At 34.0% G+C, this 24,530-nt stretch overlaps 1 protein-coding gene across 5 annotated transcripts in view; it reads right to left on the minus strand.

Annotated features, from left to right (window-relative positions):
* Window positions 1-24,530, minus strand: part of LOC149080591 (GTP-binding protein 2) — a 65,147-nt gene that overhangs the window by 17,236 nt on the left and 23,381 nt on the right. For all 5 annotated transcript variants that reach the window (XM_089239731.1, XM_089239729.1, XM_089239732.1 and 2 more), the window contains 3 exons: window positions 17,443-17,630; window positions 11,827-12,181; window positions 5,587-5,789 (listed from right to left, as the gene is read on the minus strand). In XM_089239731.1, the coding sequence (XP_089095857.1) occupies window positions 5,587-5,789; window positions 11,827-12,181; window positions 17,443-17,630 (746 nt within the window). The remainder of the gene's footprint in view (window positions 1-5,586; window positions 5,790-11,826; window positions 12,182-17,442; window positions 17,631-24,530) is intronic.

Here is a 24,530-nt window from a genome sequence, read left to right on the forward strand (position 1 = left end):
ATGTTGGAAGATCAGACCCATGGTGCTTGGCTTGAGCTTCATGATTTTTGAATAAATTCTGGTGAACTCAGGCACATGCCGAAAAATACTGGGGTGCTTGTTCACTCATGGCTCCAATGCAAGTTTTATTAATAAAGTTATATAAACAGTCCCTAATGCAAGAATTTTTAAAATCTGTTGCTGAAAAAAATTATGCTTGTTTATGAGAAACAATCAGACATCAAATACTTCTTCCTTGGCCGAAAATTGCTACATGCTATAATGACTAATATTCAATGATAGATGTACTCAATCTCCCATATACAGTGCCACATCTTCTTTGTCATAGAATTGCTAAAACCTGTATGTGCAAGTAATCCTTTATACTTTGCAAGCGTATTAAAAAATAATCTAACTAGAATAATCCCCTTCTCTCTTTTTTCACAAAAACCCCAGGTTTCCACTTTTGGTGGATTCTTGCATTAGGGAGGAAAAAATACATTTTATTGAAAGAAGGAACTAGAACAAAAACATTGAAGAGGTTAAGAAATCAGTAAGTCCACTGACAACCAGCCGTAGTTAAAAAGCTTGTGCACAAGATTCCTTTAGTTGTCCAATTTTTCCTATAGCCTTTTCTTTATTGTGAAAACATGTTATTGATAATGTTCCACCTACAGCTACGGCCTTGTGGGTCTGCCTCCTATATGCTTCACATTTTGAAACAAACAGGTATTCCTAAATGACTGAAAATTCCCAGGCAAGCCATACAAATTTTTCTTTTTTTGAACATTTTGTAAAGTGAGTAAAAGCACCACCGATATTTACTGCTGGTCATAATGATTTGCAATACAGCCTCAGTTCTCAGAGCTTAATGTGGATGCATTACACATTGTGGTGTACCTAATATAGGTTCTTAAATAGTACAAAAATATAAACATAATTTCTCTAAAAGACCCCTCTACGCATTTCATATTTGCATTTCACAATAGGCAAATTTAGTACATGGCGAATTCCCCACTAGGACTTGCATAATTTATAGTTAAACTACAGTGATATAAGATTCACTGTAGATTTGTTGTACAGAATTTGTTCCTCATTGAATCTCATTTCGAAAGCAGAATGCAATTTTTTTTTTACCGAACTAGTAACCAATAGACTAACAGTTGAAACTACTTGTTTACTTGTTGAAACTACATGCTTTAAGCATGCTTAAGCATATAAGGAAAGTTTTTCACTGATGGAAATAATATATAAAGGTTAGATTTTGCATTCATTATTATTAATTCTATTATTTGAAAAATAAGCAGCATTTTTATGATTAGGGCCTGGGTAGCATCAGAATCACCAAACCTAGAATAGGCCTATGTATTCAACTGCTTTGTAATGCAAACTGTTGTTTCACCTATACACAAAATGTGCACCATAATTTTAAGTGATGACCGCGAGTTACTGTCCAAGACCATGAAAAGTAAATACAAAATTATTTTTTCTATCCAGACTTAAGTTTTAATGACTATTCTACTTGAACTCTCAAATTAAGCAAAAGAAAAATTAATAAACCAAATGGCCCACATACACCCCCCCCCCAAATAACCTTTAAAACAATACAATTTCTGCTTTGACAGAACCATTAACTGCAATCTATAACATTTGTACTATTTGGCAATATATTGATGATTCCCTGCTCAATTGAAACCAATTACACAAATTTTGTAGATAGGATTTGATAAAAAAAAAAAAAGAAGGAAAAGTAGGACAAGTGGGAGCCCTGAAAACTAATTTTAAAAAATTATATTAATTGGAATTTTTTGCATAAACTAACAATTTCCTGATTATATTTTAATGTGTGGTGAACACCTATCCCTTTCTGTGCAAGAGGTTATGTCAGGGCGAATTTCTAGGGTAAGTAAAACATGAAACTGAAAATAGAGTCCTACTACAATAAGGTGAAAGTGAGTATGAACTACACAAATTCACTAATTGAAGGATGTACCCAGACAAGAAATGAATTTTCTGGCCAACAAACATTTTTTTTATGATTCTTCTGCTTCAACTAACAAACATTTTTGATGATGTGAATGCACACACTAACATAAAATAGCAATGTCATGAACAGAATTTTCACACCAATCATCATCAGAATTACTAAAACTAGGGCCCAATTAACTCATGTCTACCTTTGAATCTTTTTTCAGATATACCTACACTTCTCTTTCTGAAATTCTTCGAACCATTTCATATAAAATATAATATTCAGCCAAAATAGAAGATGCATTGAAAAAAAAAGGTAGCGTGTTTTCAGAGCATTCGTTCTTTCAGTGCAAGTCTTTTAGCATCAAGCTGAACAGTCTGGGAGATTATCTTTTCCATCTACATGTATCAGACAGAAATGAGCTGACCAAATCACAAATGGATGGGGATGCTTATGAACGCGATTGGATTGTGTGTCAACACGAGCTTTATAGTAGAGTAAAGCTGGTGTTGGTTGTGTGCATACTGGAAAATAAAAGATCTTCAGCATCTGTCATCTTCCTGTATATTCTCATTTATACAATTTTGAAGCTGTTCATCTTAGCCTTTGATCAAAGACAATTCTTTTGTCTGTTTTATAGCATTCCTTGGTGTTTTAAAAAAACTTATCTTTAAATTTTTGGCAGAAGCTGGAATGAACCAAATGATTTTCCTTAGAAACCTATGGGAAATCATGTTTTGGCTAACGAACGTGATTCCAGAACAAATCATCTTTGTTAGCCAAGGTATCACTGCAATATTAAAATACAATATATCATTAAATTTGTCAGTATCCTGGCAATAAAAATCTTCCAGTTACCAGTTTTTTATTATTCATTTAAATAATAAATTATATTATTAAAATTGAATATCAATCATTTCAAATTGCCAATAGTATATAGTTTTATAGTTTTATAAATTAATAATTTCATTAATCATTTATATATTCAAATAATTATAATATTATTTATAATTTTATTAATTTATTATTTTATTAATTTTTTTGTAATTACTAATTTTATTTACAATTGTGATGAATTTTAATAAAATTGATATTCGACCGCCGAATATTTGGCATTCAGTCAAAACATTAGCCAAACATTTTGTATTTGGTCAAATCACTATTCATCTCATCCCTAATTATTATATTTTGAAGGTAGTAATGATTCAGTTCTAACATCATTTTACAGTACCTATTCAAGTCAAAGTTTTTTATCATATTGAAAATGTCCTCTATGACACCAGAATATTCTTCTTTTGTATACACCCAATTTTATTATTTTTAAGATGTGTTTCACTGGGAAAAATTTATTTTGCTTCACTGTCATCCTTATTAACTGGGTTCTTTCTACAGGCAATTATTACAAACTTAGTTATTTTGAACTTCAATGGGATGGCAAACAAAGACATTTAAAATTGCTTTACATTGTGAACAAAATTAATAATCAGATTTTTTTATAATAGTGATGACTGGTAGGTTATTCCAGTCTTTTATTGTTTTGGGGAAAGAAACATTTTCCTCATTAATTTTTTTTCAAGCAGTTATATACACAGTGATTCAAAACTCAATGTACAAACTTTTAACGGAGGAAGAAAACAAAAACAAAACAGAATCACATAGCAATGTATGACTAGAAACCGCAACCTGATCAGCTGGAGGATAAACAAAGATGCAGAAATGACAAGCCAATAATGGGTGGAAAAACTTTATTTAGCGAAACTTTACATGAGGACAGTACGTGTACACGTCAAGTTTCACAACAAGTGCTCAAAGTTCTTACCATCCACAGTTATGCATGCCTCACAACAGCAACCCATTGATTGTCGAACCCTTTTAAAAATACCAGGCATTTCGTGGACATTTACAGCTGCGACGAGGTCAGTGTGAGAGTCAACGACCATCTCGTGGACCATGGCTTTCAGGGTACCCCACAAGAAAAAATCTAGCCTAGATAAATTGGGTGATTACAATTTTTCCACTTATTATTGGCTTGTCATATCTGCATCTTCATTTATCCTCCAGCTCATCAGTTTGGGGTATCTGGTCATACATTTCTACACTGAAGAGCCAAAAAAACTGGTACACCTGCCTAATATCGTGTAGGGCCCCCGCGAGCACGCAGAAGTGCCACAACACGACGTGGCATGGCACTACTCGACTAATGTCTGAAGTAGTGCTGGAGGTAATTGACACCATGAATCCGTAGGAGTAAGAGGGGGTGGAGATCTCTTCTGAACAGCACGTTGCAAGGCATCCCAGATATGTTCAATAATGTTCATGTCTGGGGATTTTGGTGGCCAGCGGAAGTGTCTAAAGTCAGAAGAGTGTTCCTGGAGCCACTTTGTAGCAATTCTGGACGTGTGGGGTGTCGCATTGTCCTGCTAACATTGTCCAAGTCCATCGGAATGCACAATGGACATGAATGGGTGCAGGTGATCAGACAGGATGCTTACGTACCTGTCAACTGTCAGAGTCGTATCTAGACATATCGGGGGTCCCATATCACGCCAACTGCACACACCCCATACCATCACAGAGCCTCCACCAGCTTGAACAGTCCCCTGTCGACATGTAGGGTCCATGGATTCATGAAGTTGTCTCCATACCCGTACACGTCCATCAGCTCGAAGCAATTGGAACCGAGACTCGTCAGACCAGGCAACGTGTTTCCAGTCCTCAACAGTCCAATGTCGGTGTTGTCGGGCCCAGGCGAGGCGTAAAGCTTTGTGTCATGCAGTCATCAAGGGTACACGAGTGGGCCTTCGGCTCTGGAAGCCCATATCGATTATGTTTCGTTGAATGGTTCGCACGCTGACACTTGTTGATGGCCCAGCATTGAAATCTGCAGCAATTTGCGGAAGGGTTGCACGTCTTTCACGTTTAATGATTTTCGTCAGTCGTCGTTAGTCCCGTTCTTGCATGATCTTTTTCCGGCCGCTGCGATGTCATAGATTTAATTTTTTTACAGGATTCCTGATATTCACGGTACACTTGTGAAATGGTCGTATGTGAAAATCAAAATTTCATCCTACCTCGGAGATGCTATGTCCCATCTCTCGTGCGCCGACTATAACACCATGTTCAAACTCACTTAAATCTCGATAACCTGCCATTGTAGCAGCAGTAACCGATCTAACAACTATGCCAGACACTTGTTGTGTTATATAGGCGTTGCCGACCGCAGCGCCGTACTCTGATTGGTTCCATATCTCTTTATTTGCATACGCATACCTGTACCAGTTTTTTTGGCTCTTCAGTTTGTGATTCTGTTTTGTTTTTGAGTTTTCTACCTCCCCTAAAAGTTTGTACATTGAATTTTGAATCATCCTGTATATATATTATGAAAGTTGAAAATAATGCCTGATAGATGGCACTATGTTACACGCCTTTAATGCTGTAATATATATTGGTTAGTGCTCCCTATATATATATATATATGTCTCCTTGCTGCTCTGTAATGTTCTGATGCGTGAGTGTGCTCTGATTGTGTAGTAATGTTATGTATCTTACATACAGTTTCTTTTGTAGATCCACAAACTCTTCCGACATATGAATAACTGAAATTCAGAAAATTAACAACATAAAAGAGAACTTACCTTTTTGTAACCAGGATTTTTCAATATGGACTCAAGTTGATTAACAGATTTCTGTACTTGTTTTTTACTTGCCAGATCAATTTTATTGACAACCACTACAAATGGAATCTCAACCAGGCATGCTAATCCTAAATGTTCCAATGCTGTACCTGATAATCCACTTACAGCATTTATTACAAGCATAGCAAAGTGTGGTGATTGACCTGCATGAAATTTATTGAATGAGCACAATTCAGTAAAAGTGAAGTAATATAGAATTTTTATTGACTTTCAGCTGTTCTACTTATTGGAACTATATTAGTACCAACACAGACACAAGACCATAGATTTTGTTGACTAACAGTTATTTGGCTACTTGGAAGATACATTATTACCATTTGTGCAAAATTTCATATGTCAGAAAAATTCTCAATTTTTTTTATAGCACTGAAGACACCTTCATGTGTGTTTCAGTGTTCCGTAAAAATGTGATGTTTCTGACTCAATCTTAATCCCAAAAATATTTTAATATACCCTTTCTAGAAAAAATGGCCTTTTAAAGGGTTAACTGCTTTCCTAATATGGATGACTTAACTCAGAGGTTCTCAGCTTATAGTTTGCAACAAAAACTTGGATTGCGGGTCACTGGTTTAAAAAACATCTTAACGTTTTTGTCTTCTTGAACTATGATTTCATAAATTTTTCAGAGAAAGCTGGCATCTTAAAAGGCATATTATTAGCACAGAAATGCTGAAAAATATCCTCCTTAGCTGAACCATATTCAAAGATACTAGTTTTGAAAACTTACTCCTGGAACCTAAACTTTACATTGTCTAAATTCAAAAATGCCAAAAGGGACCAAAAATGCAACAGTAAAGGAGTTAAAGAACCTAGAGAAGAAATTCAAAATCAATCAATAATAAAATCAATAAAAACAAAGTTTGTTCTCAGTATTCTCAGGGGGTTCCAATAGTCATGGCAAATATGGAAAATCCACAAATAAACCAAACTCTAAACTTCTCTGTTTTAGGCATCTCATTTATTTAGAAGGCCCTTGTAAGGCAAAGGTGGAAGGGATCATCATCAACAAAAGAGGGTTTCCTCTGTGATGTTCCTTGGACATCCAACCCATTCATGATATTATATTAGAACTGGCAAAGAATGAGTCTGACAAAATGAAGCATTTAAAGTGTGAACATCTATGACATATTGTAAACTATGATCTGATGACACATCATATGCCATAGAATCTCTTCATACCCTGGTAAGAAGCATTTTTACTATCAGCTGATCATGTGTTAAAGAAATTTGGACAAGCAGTGTCTCAAAAAATCAATAGAGAGTGATATATGTCAGACACAAAGTCTTCTAGATACATGTGAATTCTAAGATCATTATTCAATTGAGCGAGTAACTCTCTCTCTCTCTCTCTCTCTCTCTCAATGTAAATGTTTTATACATACTTAATACTGATTTTTGTTCCAACTATTTCACTGACATTTATAAAAAAAATCCAAATACTCTATACTATTTTATATCTCTGTCTATTATTACATTGATCCAGACATTTACCTTAGTACATTGCTTCTCAAACTTTTGTGGCTCTCCATAATAGCTCATTAGATATTCTGCATCCATAAAAGAACCACTTCAAAACACTGAGAACAGAAACACATCAATATCGCCAGCACACTGCGACACCTCTGACAAAAGTTGGTCACAGGAGTCTTGATGCACACTTTGAGAACCACTCTTCTAGTAGATAATCATGAGATTCAGACTGGCTAACCAAATGACAGCCCAGTCCATGTTCCAGTTTTATATTGAGACTAGTAGACCACTGCCCGACCAATGCTGCTAAAGACATCTCCAATGCCAATCACAATATAGACTTTGAAAATTTCAGCACTTCAAAATTTGACGATGACAGGGCTCAAACATATTGTCAAAATATAAAGCAAAAATCAAATACAGTAATGGATGGGCTCAGACATGTCAAAAGATATAAGTGGAAGTCTAATAGCCCAGCATTGTGGCCTGTAAATATTGCTTTACTGGTTTTAATTTATTGACGTGGCTAAAGAGACTATAAACCAGCCTTGTTCCCAACCTTTTTCTTTTCCGCACCCCCCAGAGCAATGTGACATACCTTTCCGCAACCCCCTGGATAATAATTTTTTTATCTGTTAGAAAAGTCAGTTTTTTCTGCAATTTATTACATTAAGTACACAATAATTAATTTCTAAGAATTCTTTTACTTATTGTTAATGATTTTTTGGCTATGGCTAATATTTAATTTTGGTTTCATTTTTTTTTAAATTAATTCAAAAACAAAACTAAAAAAATGTACTATTTTTAAATATTTTTTTGAGATTTGGAGAAAAAAAGATTCACTGAATAGTTCTTCACTTATTGATACCAGTCACAACAACTATAAATTAATGTTTCATTGACACTTGACTGAATTTTTTGATGTTTTTCCTGAGTCATGTGTGTTCATGACAGTATCAAATCTAATCACAACATGCTAATAACATGAGGTACCAATGTAAACAAACCATGAAACAGTTAAAGTAAATAATGATGTTTTTTCTCAACCGAAATGGGAAACAAGTAAGATCGCTAATCAAAAAAGAAACTTTTACAGAGCAAAATTTGTATGACACATTTCTGCTAGCAGAAGTCAGAAGATGAGGTGCCAAAATATTGGTATGATTCATATTTTTTTAAGAAATTAAAAAATTCAATTTTTATCATCATGTTAATTTTCGTGAATAATCAACATGTTGTCATTTTTTCCCCATCTCACACCCCCCAAAAATGCTCTCCTGCACTTCCGGTTGAGAACCCCTGGACATTGGGCCAACATTTCTTTTTCAATTCACTATATTGTTTTAATTTCTTACATAAATACAAGATGAGAAAAAAATCAGCCGAGAGATCTAGAGACCCATACTCGTTAATACATTGCAAATTTATAATGAATACTAAATGAACACAGCTACTTATTAGTGAAGAATATCAACAAAATAAAATGGAAAAAAAGAAATATTTAAAAAAAAAACATAATTTTTGCAAAATAGTGGGGATTTAAAAATTAAATTTTCCTTCCCTCCCTTTTTTGTAGTGGTTAATATGAGAAAAAAAAATCAAACATCAAAACTTTCGCATGATTTGTAGTATTTTTTGGCAACAGCAAGGACTGTGCGTGCAACTATACAAAATATACATAGCATGGTTTTGAGATGAGTGCAAATAACAAAAATCAATATAATGTTGTAATGTGTAAGATCGAATATATATTCATAATTTAACTGATTAAGAAGCATAGGACAAATCAAAAGAAACTCATGATGTCACTGATTGAAAAAAGATATTGCTTCATGTGTCTTTTGAAAGGTAATAAGTTAATAATATTAAGGATATCAGGTAGTAAATAGTTGCAAAATTTTGGGATGCATTAAGTAAAATGCTTCTTCAGAAGAGTTTTGTGAATAAGTGGTAGCGAGTATATATTGTTCAAGCTATTTGAGAAATGAGAACTGTTTAAAGGCAAAGCAAATTGTCATTTAAAAATATTTATTATAGTAGATTTGTAGAGGTAAAGCTGATGTAGGGGGAAGGATTCCAAGACTGTTAAAAAGTTGTTTTGTAGGGGTTAAAAAGTCACTTGTGATGAGTCTTGTTCTCTTTTTTGGAATTTCATTATTGGGGCAAATTTGAAACGAAGTCACCAACCCAGATAGCCAAACCATATAACGTAGTGAATGAAATTTTACCTGTAGAAACATAAAAAATTTGGACTATTGACCATTTGATCTGGCTATGACAAAAATCGCACTTTCTTAATTGTTGTACATATCAATTAATTTTCAATTAGTAACTGGAATGGTCCAGTGGAGCAGCAGAAGCTATGGGTTTAGTATAGGATTTTATGGGTTGACTCTCTTGAGTTAGGGGCGATGATATAAAATTTCAAAGGGGGGGGGGGAAGGGCAATGGAACAAAAAGTTTGGGAAACTATGCTATACACATATATGACTCATCGCCCACATACACTATACAGTCTCCTCTTTAATTCCATTCTTAGGAATTGCAATGTGAGCTAGTTTAACTCTTTAAGGAGTTTTTAAAATTTTCCTGATCCACATTATAACTGCCACATTTAAAAGTGTGAAACCTTCACAAATTGCCCCTTATTTTCAAGAAAATTTTTTTTTTGATTACAAACTGATACCTACTCTCCCCCAACAAAAAAAATTCACTCAACCCATCACTTTTATTTCCCCCACTATGATACAAAAACACCTGTCATGATGTGTGTGGCTTTCTAGGAAGAGGAATACTTCTTTTTTGAAAAAAAATCTTTTTCTATTATTTATACTGAGCGTATATTTCCTTACAGTGCTGAAAGAAAGAGGGGAATGGAAAGCATGTTTACTGTAAAAACAACTTCAACACGTTTTTAGAAGCAGAGATATTTTGGGGTGACTGAAATAAAGCAGAACATGTTCGACGAGATAGCTCAGAATTGCCGCTGAAGGGGGTTAAACTGAGTAAGTGGCCTTGAGCCAAAAACAGGTATAAAAAGTTCTGATTTTGGTCTAGTAATGCTTGTTTCAGGAGCAGTCAGCTCAATTCATCTCACCTCTGTTAATGTATCTGAATTGTTCAATTTCTTCTATATCCATATTATTGAACCCTTCTCCATCCACCTACTTCACTAATGTGCCAATTCTTTCATAACCTCTTCGGTTGGCTTTACAAAAAGGGAAGTGTCTTCAGACACACACTGTAGCCAAAGTTTCTTTTAACACAAGTTGATAGTTTCAATCTTTATAGCTTCTATGGCTCTAGCAAAGGCACTAAAGGCATAGGTGAAATTCTCAGAAAACTTTGGGACATTTCCTGCATTTTCATCTTCTCTCTCTCTCTTCAATTGCCTGAACAATAAGCTCCATTCGGTAATGCACATAGCTTCAAATGCTTTCATTTAACTCTGATCAAGTGGCCGAATGATAGATATGTTAAGTGATATACAGAAGACTTGCATGCCATAAGCTTTGAACTCATTGTCATCTGGGCATTCAGGGGCACTATCAAAAGAACTTTGAATGTTGTGTCTTCATAGCCAAGATGCCTTCGGACTATCAGAATGAAACACTGTTTAAACTAATCCAGGAAAAAACATTTTGCAGCAAAAGCTTTTCATGCTTCATTCAAAATACTGGAAGCTGCAACTTATTCTTTCCTTTCAATACTCATGACTTTGTAGATTAGAAAATGACAGCAGGCTTTATCACGTACCTATACGTGTTTGCATAAAACAACTTTATTCTAAAACAGAGCGGTTTCATCAATACTAAGCACCTGCTGAGGTGCTAATCCTCTTCTCTATATAATGAGTTGCTTCAAAGTCTTGAGACATTCACTAGCTGTCTCATAGCAGCAGAGACTTGAACTCTAGTGATTTTCACAGTGTGTAAACTGAATTGCTTCCTGAAACTATGAAAAACCACCCTTTACTAGAATTAAACTCTGTAGAAATAGATGATTCACCAGAAAAGTAGAATGTTTTTGCTTTTTCTATTTTATAATCTTTGAATCAACATCATTTTTTTTATTATAGTCTCACACCCACAGAAAAACAGCACTTCCTATAAGAGATATATGAATGTCATAGGCAATGTGTAGTTTTGGCTCCTACAGGTGTAGCTACAGCAATGGCTGATTGAATTCTAGGGTGATTCTTGATATATCTGATGTATATTCATTGATGTTGCAATGGTGTGGAACAGGAGCAGTTACAGGTTCCTCAAATAGGAGGGGGGACGTCTACCGCCCTCCTGTCTATGCCAATAATACAATTTTTTTACTGAAAGGGGGATTGCCCCCTTCATTGACCTTCCCTGTATTGGCCTATGGTGTGGAATTGCAGCAACTGAATTGACTTTACCAAGCCAAATTGTTTATATTTTGAATTTTTCCTGCAAGGGTTTCACTGTCTTTTCAAAACATTTTTCAGAAGCACTAGAAAAATGTTCAGGGGCCATCATAACACATACAATTTATGCTTTCTTTTCTTATCAGAAAAATAACATTGCAACAATTTTTTCTAAAAAGGGAGAAAAAACATGGAATATGAGAAAACCATGAATATATAGGGCTGACTGTACAATAAATTGAACATGCAGTTTTAATCAGCAAAGTGAGTATCATTTACTGATAAAACAAATTATTAAAAATGCTTTAAAGAAATACCTGTCAATCCAAAAACCGTAGTTTTAAAGTATTTTTGATGTCCTGGAAAATCAATAAGCGTAATCAACTTAGTAGAAGATTCACAGATTTCTTCAGCAGTACGACAAGTATTATATGTCATTGCTGTTCCTTGAGAATCAAATCCCAGAATTTCATGACTGATACTAGATGTTCTTCCACTCTGAATTTCATGTAAATGGCGAAATAAGTTTAAGCGTGCACTTCCATGGCCACTGTCTTTTTCTCCTTGCGTCAAAACTCCAAGTAAAGTGCTTTTACCAACATCTGAGCTACCCAAAACAGCCACTCGTAGTTCAATTGAATGCTGATCATCAGGAACTTTTCTTACTAGGAACTGAAAGGTAAAACAGATTCTTACAAAAAATAATCATTGCAAGCCAAATGTTTAACAAAAGCTGAATACGAACCAAAAAGTTAATGAAAGTTAGCAGGTGTGACCTATCAGTTTACTCAACACCAGAATTTCACCAGAACACCAGTCTTCTAAACTTATTTGCCTCATCGACCACCTTCACAGAAAATTATTTTTCACATCCTCCCTCCTTTTCTAGGCCAATCCTATGGAATTCCATGATGTATCTGTAGCTTCTACCACTCCCTAGTTCCACCTTCTTCAGCTCCTACTACCTTATTGCACCTCCAAAGGGCGATACCTTCTCACTTTGGGAAACACTGCTCTAGGGTGATACACTTGATTCTTTTCTAAGGGTATAGCATAGTGCAAGCATGTTTTTGATCCAGGTAGTGGGCGTGGTTTACTCGTGCAAGCCGGTTTTTGGCTGCTGTAGTTTATAATGTATTTTTTTTCTCGTCAAATCGGAGGGGGGAGGGAAAAGAGTGAAAAAAAATGCTGGCATAAAGAAAAAAAAAGCAGTTTCGATTCCAGAGTTGCCAATAAAGTACAGTAATGCCTTGGTTTTCATTGATTTTGGTTATCGTTGGGCAATTTAGTTGCTAAACTTTTACACTGTGGGCACCCTTTAATCTTTAAAAACATTTTCATTGTTTATTTGGCTGGTTTCTCAGCCATATGTAATGCATCAAAAATTAGTTCCTTCTGCAAATTATTTCATCAAATCTATTCATAGTTTGAATTTCTCTCACAAATGAAATATATATATATATGTTTGTTCCAATTTTTTTTCAATTATTATTTTTGCAAAATAGGCAATTTGCCAAACTAGGTGGCAGAAAAAATAGGAAAACAAATTGCCCGTGTCCAGTTTTATGATAAAATTGTGTCTTTGAAAAGGAGTATGGTGATAACCGTTACTCGAATGTTGATGAAATTTTCATTTTCAAGTTTTTTTTTCATTGTTAGAGAATTTTTTTTAGTTTAGGGGTATTTTTTTTGGCATTTTCATGATATTTTTTGCCATATTCACAATATTTTTCTACTTTCAAAATTTTCTGACAATGGGAATGATTGAGAAAATTAGATTATCGATTTCATTGATCACTTATGAAAAAATGAGCTTGAATTTCTTGGAAAATAAAGTAAAAGATGCTGTTTAGTTTCCTAACCATAGGCATGCATACACAGCATTTCCTGGGGGGGGGGGATTTTACTTTTAATTTTTCCTGTTTTACTGGAAAAATCCCTATTCTTCCTCCCCCGATACACCAGTCATGCCCATGGTCCCCACATCTAGCTACAAGGTCCTCCCATCAGATTCTTCCCGAAAATCTCAATACTGAATTTCTTGGGAAAAAACAAAAAATGATAAAAGTTGTCTCAGGCCCCTATGTCCGATCCCTGTCAGCACTACCCTTGTGGGGCCATAACGCCAGTGTTTCCTAACCAATTCATGAATTATAATTAGTTTGTTAGAAAAACTGTAATTTTTGATAAAATCTAAATGAGAGAGAAAAAAAAATTGAGAAAAAAAATGTACATATGATTTTTATGCTGTCAAAACGTTTTCTTTTGACATTCGAACATAACTGGTTTAACTTTGTTTTATTATTTTGATGGAATTTTTTTCAGATCATTTAGAGCATTTTTTTAAAGTCATTTTTCAAGATTTTTAGAGCAGCAACATCTGAGCCTTGGTGATAACATAGTAAATTATTTTCATAACTAACAATAATGAATGTAAGTAGTTTTTCGCTGCTGGAACTAGAATACCTCAAATAATGATCACAAATTTGATTTAACACCTGGTAATTTTAATTTGATAATTAATTTTATCTTGTCTGAGGCCTGCAGGCCAGCTCTTGGCCACCCCTGCCATAAAGTATGAAGGAGGGAGGGAGAGAGAGAGAAAGATCTTGAAAATTTAGTATTTCCTCTATCTACTCTGGGCCCAATAAACTCGCCTGGGCCAGTAACTCTGGGACTCAGTTAAATAAACAATAATAATAAAGTTAATATAATCACTTTTTTTTATTCATCAATTAATCATATTTATAGTTGATAATCAATCTGTTGGATGGATGTGGAGGATTGAAAATCCCCTTCAGATCACAAAATGGATGCATGTTAGCTGTAGGGTTGGTATGGCATTTACCTTTAATGGGGTTTTTTACAGCCTTTGGAAAAACAAAACACAGGATAAGTATAATTATTTTATAATTATAAAAAATTTTTGATTAAGCTCTGCTTAACCAACAAAAAAAAAATCATATGTGTGTGTGTGTATGGTATATATATATATATAAATATCATCATCTTTTTTCCCTAACTTCTAACTTATGTTGAACGATTTGCTCAATATTTTCAAATTTATCAAATTACCAAGATGAGTTTTCAAAAGAAAATTGATAAATATCATTTCATGTTAATCAATAAATTAGTATCTTCTATCACTCACACAACATTGTTCAAATACTAGTTCGACAAGCATGGAATCTGTAACTGTAATTTCTGTAATTTTCAGTTTCTCACAACCGGTTTGTGGAAAGCGGCAATACGCTATGCAAATGAATGGAGTGTTTTCCCATTCCCATTAGTTCGATCACCACCAATTGCCAGAATCAAAAACCCCAAGAATTTTTTTTGTTAATTGCCTGAAACCTAAAAGCTAAAAAGTTTAGATTCTGGTTTTTAACCAATCACAAACAACGTGGGTTTCCAGAATCTGAAACATGTGTGAACTATGCACGTACCCTAAGAATTGACAAAACTTTTTATAAATTTATTTTATATTTAATTTATCTCGCTTCACTGCAACCAGATAGGCTGTTTATATCAAGATCTAGAGAGTTTGCAGCTAATTCTAAATAGCTAGGAAAAAGTATCCATGCTCGTACTAGGATTCAAAACCAGGTTTATTGAACCAGATGTCACTGCACTAGTCCCTTGACTACTACTAAACCAGACATGCACCTCGTCCATATACCTCCTAGTCCCTCGACTGCTAAATGTCTGTTTTTAAAACTTAATTATATCCTGACACTATATAACTATGTTGAGAAAAAATTGAATGCTGAAAGTCTGGGCTGTGAATTTTTTGTTCAAAGAGTTGTTATAATAATAATAATAATAATTGAAATTTGTTTTTTTTTCCTTGTCAATAGGTCAGGTCAACATGAAGTTTTAGTTTTGTTTAATTTATTTATTGAGACAATACATAATGCTAAAGTCTAACTTCTTAATTGGATTTCAGTTCATTTTGTACATTTTTTGACCAAATTAAATCTTACATACTTAGTTGGTAACAAAATAGTTCAACAAATATTCTATTCAGTTTCTTGGAGGCATAGTGTATATACAATCAATGCTCATCATGATGACTCTCCCCCCATTGTTCATTGAAAACAGACACAGGGCTCCCACTCAAAAAATGAGAAAAAGTAGGAAAACGCAGGACTAAAAAGTAGGATGGGGGAGGGTAACCCCCCTTAGACAACATAATCATAGCATAATGGGAAAAAATCCCTAAAAAAAATTTTTTTTGAATTTCGAATTTACTTTTTTTTTTCATAGCATTATTTCAGTATCCTATAAGATTGACTCAAGCCAAAGCAAAATGACAAATGACTTGGTTACAAAACCAATTTTTGGCCAAAACAGTTTACTAGGAACCACAGATAATTCTTTTTGTTCTCTCTCCTCACATATATTACATTCTTTTTCAGAGTCTTCCAAAGCGCAGAGCTTGTCAACTCTCTTTGACAATGCACAGCAAATTTTGAAGACGTACGTTTTTTAAGAATGCATATTTTATTAAACACTGACTTTTTAATAAAATTCCTTCGAAACCACTTTCAAAAGCATAGTGCAAAATGTGTACATTACAAGATTCGATGTAAATAAAACAAGGTCAACCAGATAGTTTTACTGCGTTGTCCATCATTTCTTAAAGGGATTTGTTCACATTTCACTGTTCAATGTTAGTGTAATTGCTTTTGACAAATGAAGCACTTTAATTTCTAGCTCTTTGCTGAGCATTGTAAATATTGTTTATGCCACTTCATGCCAACATGACGAATACAGAAGACAACTGAATGCTATTGGGTAGCATCAGAATCACCAAACCTAGAATAGGCCTATGTATCCAACTTTTTTGAAATGCAAACCGTTGTTTCACCTATTTTCACCGTAATTTTGAATGATGAATGTTAGTTACTGTACAAGACCATGAAGTAATAAATACAAAATTATTTTTCCCATCCAGACAGAAGTTTTTAATGACTACTATACTTGTTGAACCCTCAAACTAAGCAAATGAAAAATTGATCAACCAAATGGTCCACATACACCCCCCCCCCTCAAATAACCTTAAAAATGATAACATTTCTGCTTTGGCAGAATCATTAATTGCATTCTTCAACATTTGTAATATTTGGCAATATATCAATGATTTCCTGCTCAATTAAAATCAATTACACAAATTTTGTCGATAGGATTTGATAAAAAAGTAGGAAAAGTAGGATAAAAATTAGAAAGTAGGACAAAAGTAGGACATTTTATCAAAAAGTAGGAAAAGTGGGAGCCCTGCAGACATTATATTAGGTGGTTGTTATATGAAAGCATTTAGGACTTATCATACTGGTTCTTGTAAAAAAACAGTTGCTACATGAAGCATGATCATTATTTTATGCGTTTACTGTATATTTGATTTTGGGTCATTTTTTGAAAGGAAAAACAAGTATGAAGGAGTTTACCAAGTTAGAAAACATAAACAAACAAACAAACCACAAACCGATAAAATATTGACAGCAATATTGTTCAATACAAGAAATTTATCAGTTTTCTAATGTGAGTAGGATAGAATGCACATGACTGTAACTGTTTTACTTGTGTGTGATCTGAAAATGAAGTATTTTGCAAACTGCTATTTATACCTTCAATATCTAATAAAAACAATCAAATATGATTAAAAAATCCCACTTCTTACTTTGAGTGGTCACTAATACACAAAAATAAAACAAATTCTACTCTTCTAAATGTAATGATGTAAACATGTTCTAAATGTAAAAAAAATCGCGATTTAAATCAAAATAATGTTCAGAATTTTTCAAATGAAAGTAATGTTATTCATATGAGTTCAGACAAGATTTGCAACTCATTAAAAAAAAATTAACAAAAAGTTGTTGAAAATTATAAAAAAAATTAAAAAATTGTTTCAGTGATAATATTCAATATCTTACTTCTGCAGCTTTTTTGACCACCCCATTGGTTAAACCCATAACTCGCTCTCGCAATGTTGTAACATCTGCCCCTAACTTGTTAGCCATTTTATACAATGTTGAAAGCGATTCACTCATTTCTTCAGGAGTCAATCCAATGAGCATTCCACCATCAGCTACGCCTATTGCATAAATTGCCTCTCCTTGACCTGGTAGAAGCCAAAATATATGAAAATAAAAAATTATTTGTTTATGATCAAAGAAAAGATATTATGAGCTTATTGCACTTCTAGAGAGATATGTTTTTTTTCCGCCCACACAACACATTGAGGAGAAGGACTCGTGAAGTGTTTACATGAGAATGAGATTGGAACAACTTGTTGAATTGGATAAAAACATGGTTGTGCGAGATAGATCACAGTGTGTTATGGTGAAAAGAGGATTTTCTGATTGGACAGGTATCACAAGCGGAGTCACTCAAAAAAATGTCCTTGGTCCCACATTTTTTCATGTTTTACTTATAAAATTGACCAAGGTTTTGATGGGACTGTTAGCAAATTTGCAGATCACATGAAAGTAAGAGCTTAGATGGGAATGCAAACAATAGGGAGCTGCACCAGACCAACTTAGATATGATTTCAGGATGAGCAAATGAATGGAGCATGACTTCTGCGTTGACAAGTGCATGGTTGCTCATTTTGGTTCGAACAATCCATGTTTCACTCATGCGTTGAATGGTACAATTATTCTGGATGTAACTAGGTTCATTGATTTTGTAATTTTCATTGATGTGTGGCTTAGTTTTCTAAATATTGTTCTGCTGTGCTTCATTCTCAAGAGGTCTCTTCACATTTTTTGACAGTCATCCTTCTCTAAGTCTTTTCCGAGGCTTAGTTTGTCCTGGCCTAGAGTATGCCAAATGGTTTTGGAGACCATATCTTCAGAAAAACATAGAATTGGTTGATTGGTTGAGGGTGTAAAGAGAAGAGCTACACTGGCTCTTGTTGGTCATGAGGCTTGAGCTACAAAGAGTGACTCATTTTTTCACTTTTTTACATTGAAGAATGGAGATATCAGGGGAATATAATCAAGGTGCTTAAAATTTTCAAAAGGATAGAGGGATAGAATGGACCATGAGTTATTAATACACCGTAAATCAAGTGATTTGACAACAGGACAGTAGTATTGATTGTTAAAAGACAATTCCAGGTTGCAGTGTCACAGGGAATTTTCCCTTTAACAGGGTTGTGAACAAATGTAATAGCTTGCCCTCGAGTGTCATGAATTCTACCACAATTGACATGGTTTCAAAAAAAAAAAAAAAATGATAGTAATAAAATATATGAAATAAGTTATCCATTCTTAGATAGAGACATCCATAACTTCTTATGGGCAATGCATTACGTTTTTCTTAGAGTTTTTTGTTGATGAAAAAAAAGTTTTTGGTTCCTGAATTTTTAATTTTTATTTGACATCCATATTTTTATGGAAAATTTTTTTTCAGCCACCTCGTTGGGCAGTTTGCCTGTTGGGGCATTCATATTTGTATTCTACTTTCTAGATATTAAATGAAGAGACAAAGTTCGGAAAGAAAAGTTGATGGTCTTCACCAGGAATTGAACCCCAATTCTCTTGTAATCTGGGCACAAGCATACTTACCAATAAACTATGGAGACACAGACTTCTCTTTCATTATAACAAGGGGCCATTCAAGTATTACGTCAGCATCGATGGGGGGGAGGGGGTTCCGATTTGCTGACTTTTGATGACAAGGGGAGAGGGGGTTTTTGATAATGCTTACGTCATCAACCACCCTTTACAAAAATATTAAATAGTCTTAATGGCATCTTACTCGGTGCGTCAAAAATGAGAAAAACCTTTCAATAGTTTGTGGGCACTTGAAGTAATATTCCCCCTTATTGATAAGTGTCCTACAGAACCACTTAGTGATCTCTAATGTTTTGCGGATCGAAAGTGATCTAGAAATGTGTCCGGGCCGCTTAAGTTCTCTGGAACTGTGCCACGCATCACTCAAGTGATTCGGAATTATATGCTGCAGATCACTTGAATAATCTGAGAATGTGCAGCGAGTATTTTGAGTGATGAAGAACCGCACTGGGGGCCCCACTTAAGTGCTCTAAAACTATACGTCAGGGATCTCTAAATGTGTCATTTTTATAATGGATCATTTTTACAAAATTAGGTTTGAGGAGGGCAGGCCGCATCAGATAACCCTGAGGGCCATATTTGGTCCACGGGTCTTTATGTGATTTATCATTATATGGCTTAGAGGGTGGGTCGCAATGAATTTATTAAAGATACATTTTGAGTTCATAGCCTTCAAATAACATTGAAATTAAGAGAAATTAATTATAATAACATATAAAAGGTATTTTCTTCTAAAATTTCAATTAAAAAAAATAATGGCTGATTCTCCCCCCAGTTTCAAATGTGGAATCGACTGATCGAATGTATATATGTACATATGAATTGGCATCATCATCATTGTGTCCGCTCAGCAATAATTACCATGCCCCCTAGACTTCCAAGTCTATCTCCGCCTATGTCTGTGGTTACTTCGATAATCCTTTGTTTCTTTGTTCTATATGATGGGTCCCTTTTATGCGCTGTGAGTGAGGGGGGTGTACATGTGAAGAATGAATGTTTAAAGCCTCTTGCCCGGCCTATCATTTTAGTGGCATTTCCAGGACAGGTCTTTCATTCTTTTCATAGTCAAAAGAAGTGTGGATGATCCCTAAAGTGTGGTGTGATCCCTATTGGATGTTGACAATTTCAACATCCAATAGGGATAAAAATCGTATCTATTGTGAGTTTTGATATTGTCTGTTGCGGAGAATGTTTTTGGCGGAACTCGGTTTTACGACTTCTTGGAAAAGAAGTAAAAGAAAAAGAGCTAAAGCCTGGTTAGATGTTGAATATGTCATTTGGTTGTCATTGTGAGTATCGATGGCCGTGAATACAATGGCTCCACACGAACTTCATACTTTAACTTTAAAACCAAATGTTGAAATTTTTAAAAAATAGAATTAGGAAAAACTCAGAGTGAACTTTCCAAAGAATATGGAGTTGCACGGAACACTATTTTGACATTTGCTAAAAATTAGGGATTTTTTTTTTTTAGCATTTGAATCTTTTTATAAACCAAGCAGAAAATGCATAAGAAATGAGAATTCGGCGATGTAGAGAAAGCAACTCTTTTGTGGTTCAAATCCCTCGATCTCACTCAATCACATTGTAAGGATCAATAATTCAAGAGAAAGCAGAAGATTTCGCAAAAAGTCTCAATCAAGGAAATTAGGAATTATCCTAGGTATGAACTTTTTACAGAAAATTAGACAAAAAAATTTGTGAATTTGTGGATGTTAAAATGGGTGCAAAAATTTCTGTTTTAGATGCAGTTGAAATGATTGATTCTGCATGGAACTCAAGCATGAGTGCCACGATTCAGAACTGCTTCCGTTATGTTCGTTTTTGTTCTGAGTCTGTGGAAAACAATTACTTCTCCAAAGATTCCTCCCAGATTAAGTATGTAGAAAGCATAAATAGCACTATCAGTGATTGTATCGGCGATGAATTTGCGAGTATTGACTCTGATCTTCTAACTTCATGACTTTTAGAAGACGACGATATTCCAGAATCAATCAACCAAAGCAAGAGCTTCATGTTTCGAAGAAACAGAATCACACACACAGAAAGTTCAGATGAAGAAGTATCTGCACCATCTCTCCATGATGCATTAAAAACTCTAGATGTGATACATCCCTTCCTTCATAGTCAGGAAAAAGCTGAACAATCATGGGATAAACTGAATAGTGTAGAAGAATTTTTGTTTTCTCTTCGGAAAGAAAAACAAGCAAATGTACTTGATTATTTTTCATGAGGTAAATTTTTTTTATACGTTTTGATTCTGTTTTGAAACAACCCTGATTAAAATTAGTGAGAATTAGCATTTTATTTCATACAATCATTAGAATGTATATAAGTATGTACACAAAAACCATCGGACAAAAATTTAGAGTGAAACCCCACTAACTTGACATCTGCTTAACTCAACATGTTTGTTGATACTTTTGAGGTGTAGAGCTACCAAGAGTCTACTGTATTATGCTGAAAAGTTTAGAATTTTTTTACTCACTTTTCTTGCCGAAGAAATTTCTGAACTTCTGTCCCTCACCCACCCGGATGGTGTACGTTGATGCCACTTGTTTTCCTGACAGTTTCACTTGTTGATGTGAAACTGTGTGTATGTAAACCATTGGTTGGTAAAAAAAACCGTTTTTTTTGGTTTAAATCTTTTTTTTTTTTAAATAGTATTAACATTAAAAACAATAAAATTTCTAAAAAATCATTCAAACTTCTAATAATTAATTAAACTAAAATGTTCACGTAATTAACACTGTTCCCATATTTAATTAATCAATACATATTTCTTACATTTTAACAAAAACCAACTTTTGCAATTTAATTATTTTTTGCTTAACTCAATGAATTACTTCATGTTTGAAAATTTTTTTTTAATGGTGATTAATCATATAAGATAAAGATGTTTTCTCCAGTTACTTTCAGTATGCTTAATTAGGAAGCTATTTTGTAAATACTATAATAAAAATTAGGTGAATATAATGTGTTTAATGAAGCATAAATAATGCAGATTAATTAGCAATGATTCTAATAACAATAACTAAGGTTCTGATTTCAAAACACTGTAAAAAAGAACGATTGTCAGAATGATTTGAAAATTGACATGAATATTCCTGAAAAAATGGTTTATTTATTTTATTTGGTAAAGGGTAAAAAAATACTTAATGTAAAATTAATGACATCATCCAACACTTGGGAAATTTGCTCACAGAATGGAAACGATAGCCAGTCATGGCAAAATGATAACTTAATTATAGCGTTGCACTATTTCATAATTCATGGAAACATCACAAAAAAAACAAAGTAATTGAACACATAACTACAACTTACTCAAGAAATGTTAAATATGTTGTCCACCATGTTCTGGTTATGAGGTGAAAACACAAAAATTCTTGTTCAACAACAGACCAGAGTATGCCATGGTCATGATGTGGATGTGCTTGCAATTCACCTTTATTAAACCAAATGCGTCCCCATGTTAATATTCCTGAGGAATATAGGACATATAGGGGGATGCGCTGGAGATTGCAATTCACTAATGGCATCACAACATTTTGAGGTGTCCCCCATCCCACAGCCAAAAGTTGCAAGGGTTAAGATGCATCCTATTATTGTCAAAATGGGTCTTCAGCAACTGCTTTGCTGGTATTGCAATGTGCATCTTGATAGAAGTTGTTCTATCCACACACTGATGCTGTGGAAGTGCTGAAATGATGTGGTTGCACAAAATAGATTATACTGTTGGCTAAGTACAGCATCATCTACTTGCACATTTTGCAATACTTGCACCTTTTTCTTTTGCCAAAGAAATTTTCATTGCTTCAGGAGTATCCATGAAAATTTTCAAGTCATTCTGACCAGTAGTTGTATATATTGTACAGTTTTGGAATCAAAACTTCAATTATGATCACTTTGTATATAGCTGATTATTTTTCATAAATTTGTTACTACTATACAGTAGAACCTTGATTAACTGGGCTTAACGGTGAAAGTATAAAAAAAACAACTATTGAATATTAAGACTGGGAGATATACAGTAGAAGATGTGCTACTTCTTATGGGAAAGAAAATGAAAATGTCTGTGAGGTAATGTAACTACTACTACACTAGTCTTTGTCCTTTAGGGACAGCTGGTGTCTTTATTGGATTATAGGAGCACCTGCCTCTAGCATGATGGTGTCACTACTGTTGCTGCTTTTTTGTGAAGGGAAAAAGAAGTCCTCTGAGATAATACACCACTACATTTAGATGTGTGATGCAATCCTTATTCATGAATTTGCTTAAGAGCATCAGAATTTAGCCAAAGGTTAGAAAATGTGATAAGAATGAGAAATTTTGGCTTTTGTATATAACTTTAAATAACTAAGATATTTCATGTGAAAAAAAAATATATATTCAGGCCAGTTTTATGAGACTTTTTGGAAAAAAAAAAAAACACTTATACCATCTTATGCCATTTAAAGATATACCATCAGAATGTACCCCGAGAATATAAAATGTGGTAAAAATGAAAAATTTTGGCTAATAATAAACCAATATGATATTTTTCAAGGAAAAAATTATATTTAGGCCACTTTTATTTTGAAAAAAACCACTTGGTTAAAACCAAGCTTTAAACCAAACAACCCTGATGTAAACCCTCTGCTCATGGTTATTACAGATGATTCTCATCAAGTTTTATTTACAGCAAGTATTCAAAAACCAAAAATATAGTATTGTGGAATGAAGAGAGCAGAGAACTTTTCAGTGTGGCTATCTCCAGTGAAAAGAAAAATACACACAACTGTCACATAAATACACTGCAAGCCTAAACCACTGTACCCTCTCTCTCACTTATTTTATCTGAAGAGACAGTGAAGTGGCATCTGGAGAAACAGGCATTACTCGTGTCAACACTCTTCATGATTGGCTATAGGAATTCGGAAACAGCCACTATCCCATGAACATGGCAAGAAATAAATAATAAAAAAAGGAAGACTTGAACCAAAACCTACACCCATAAAGAGCCTCTCACAATGGTATCATGATCTCGTGAAAAAGGAATACTTCCTGTAATCTATGAGTGAATACCTGAATTCAACTGAAGCCTATTTTGAGGAGGAAAAAAGACTGATTGAATATTCCACTTGATGTAAGCCTATAACTGCATGAAAAACTGAATGAAAAATTGTATCGTTATGGAAAATTCAACCAAATAATGATATAATATATATATATATATATATATAATTGCATAACGGAAAAAAGCCTGATGGTGATATTGGCGGACAAAACTTCTGGGATATCACATCAAAATGGCATTGTGATTGCTTTGGCTGTTTGATAATAGTAACCAATATTTTTTCTAATTGAAAAATTTTAAACGAATAAACATCGGTTCCAAACAATATTTTTTCTGTATTTTGTTTTCAAAATCATAGAAAAAAATTGAAATATTCTGCATAAAT

This window comes from Pholcus phalangioides, unplaced genomic scaffold (assembly GCF_987345545.1).
Source record: "Pholcus phalangioides strain wild (caught in Gottingen) unplaced genomic scaffold, Ppha-v1.0 ptg000011l_1, whole genome shotgun sequence".
Lineage (NCBI taxonomy): Eukaryota > Metazoa > Arthropoda > Arachnida > Araneae > Pholcidae > Pholcus > Pholcus phalangioides.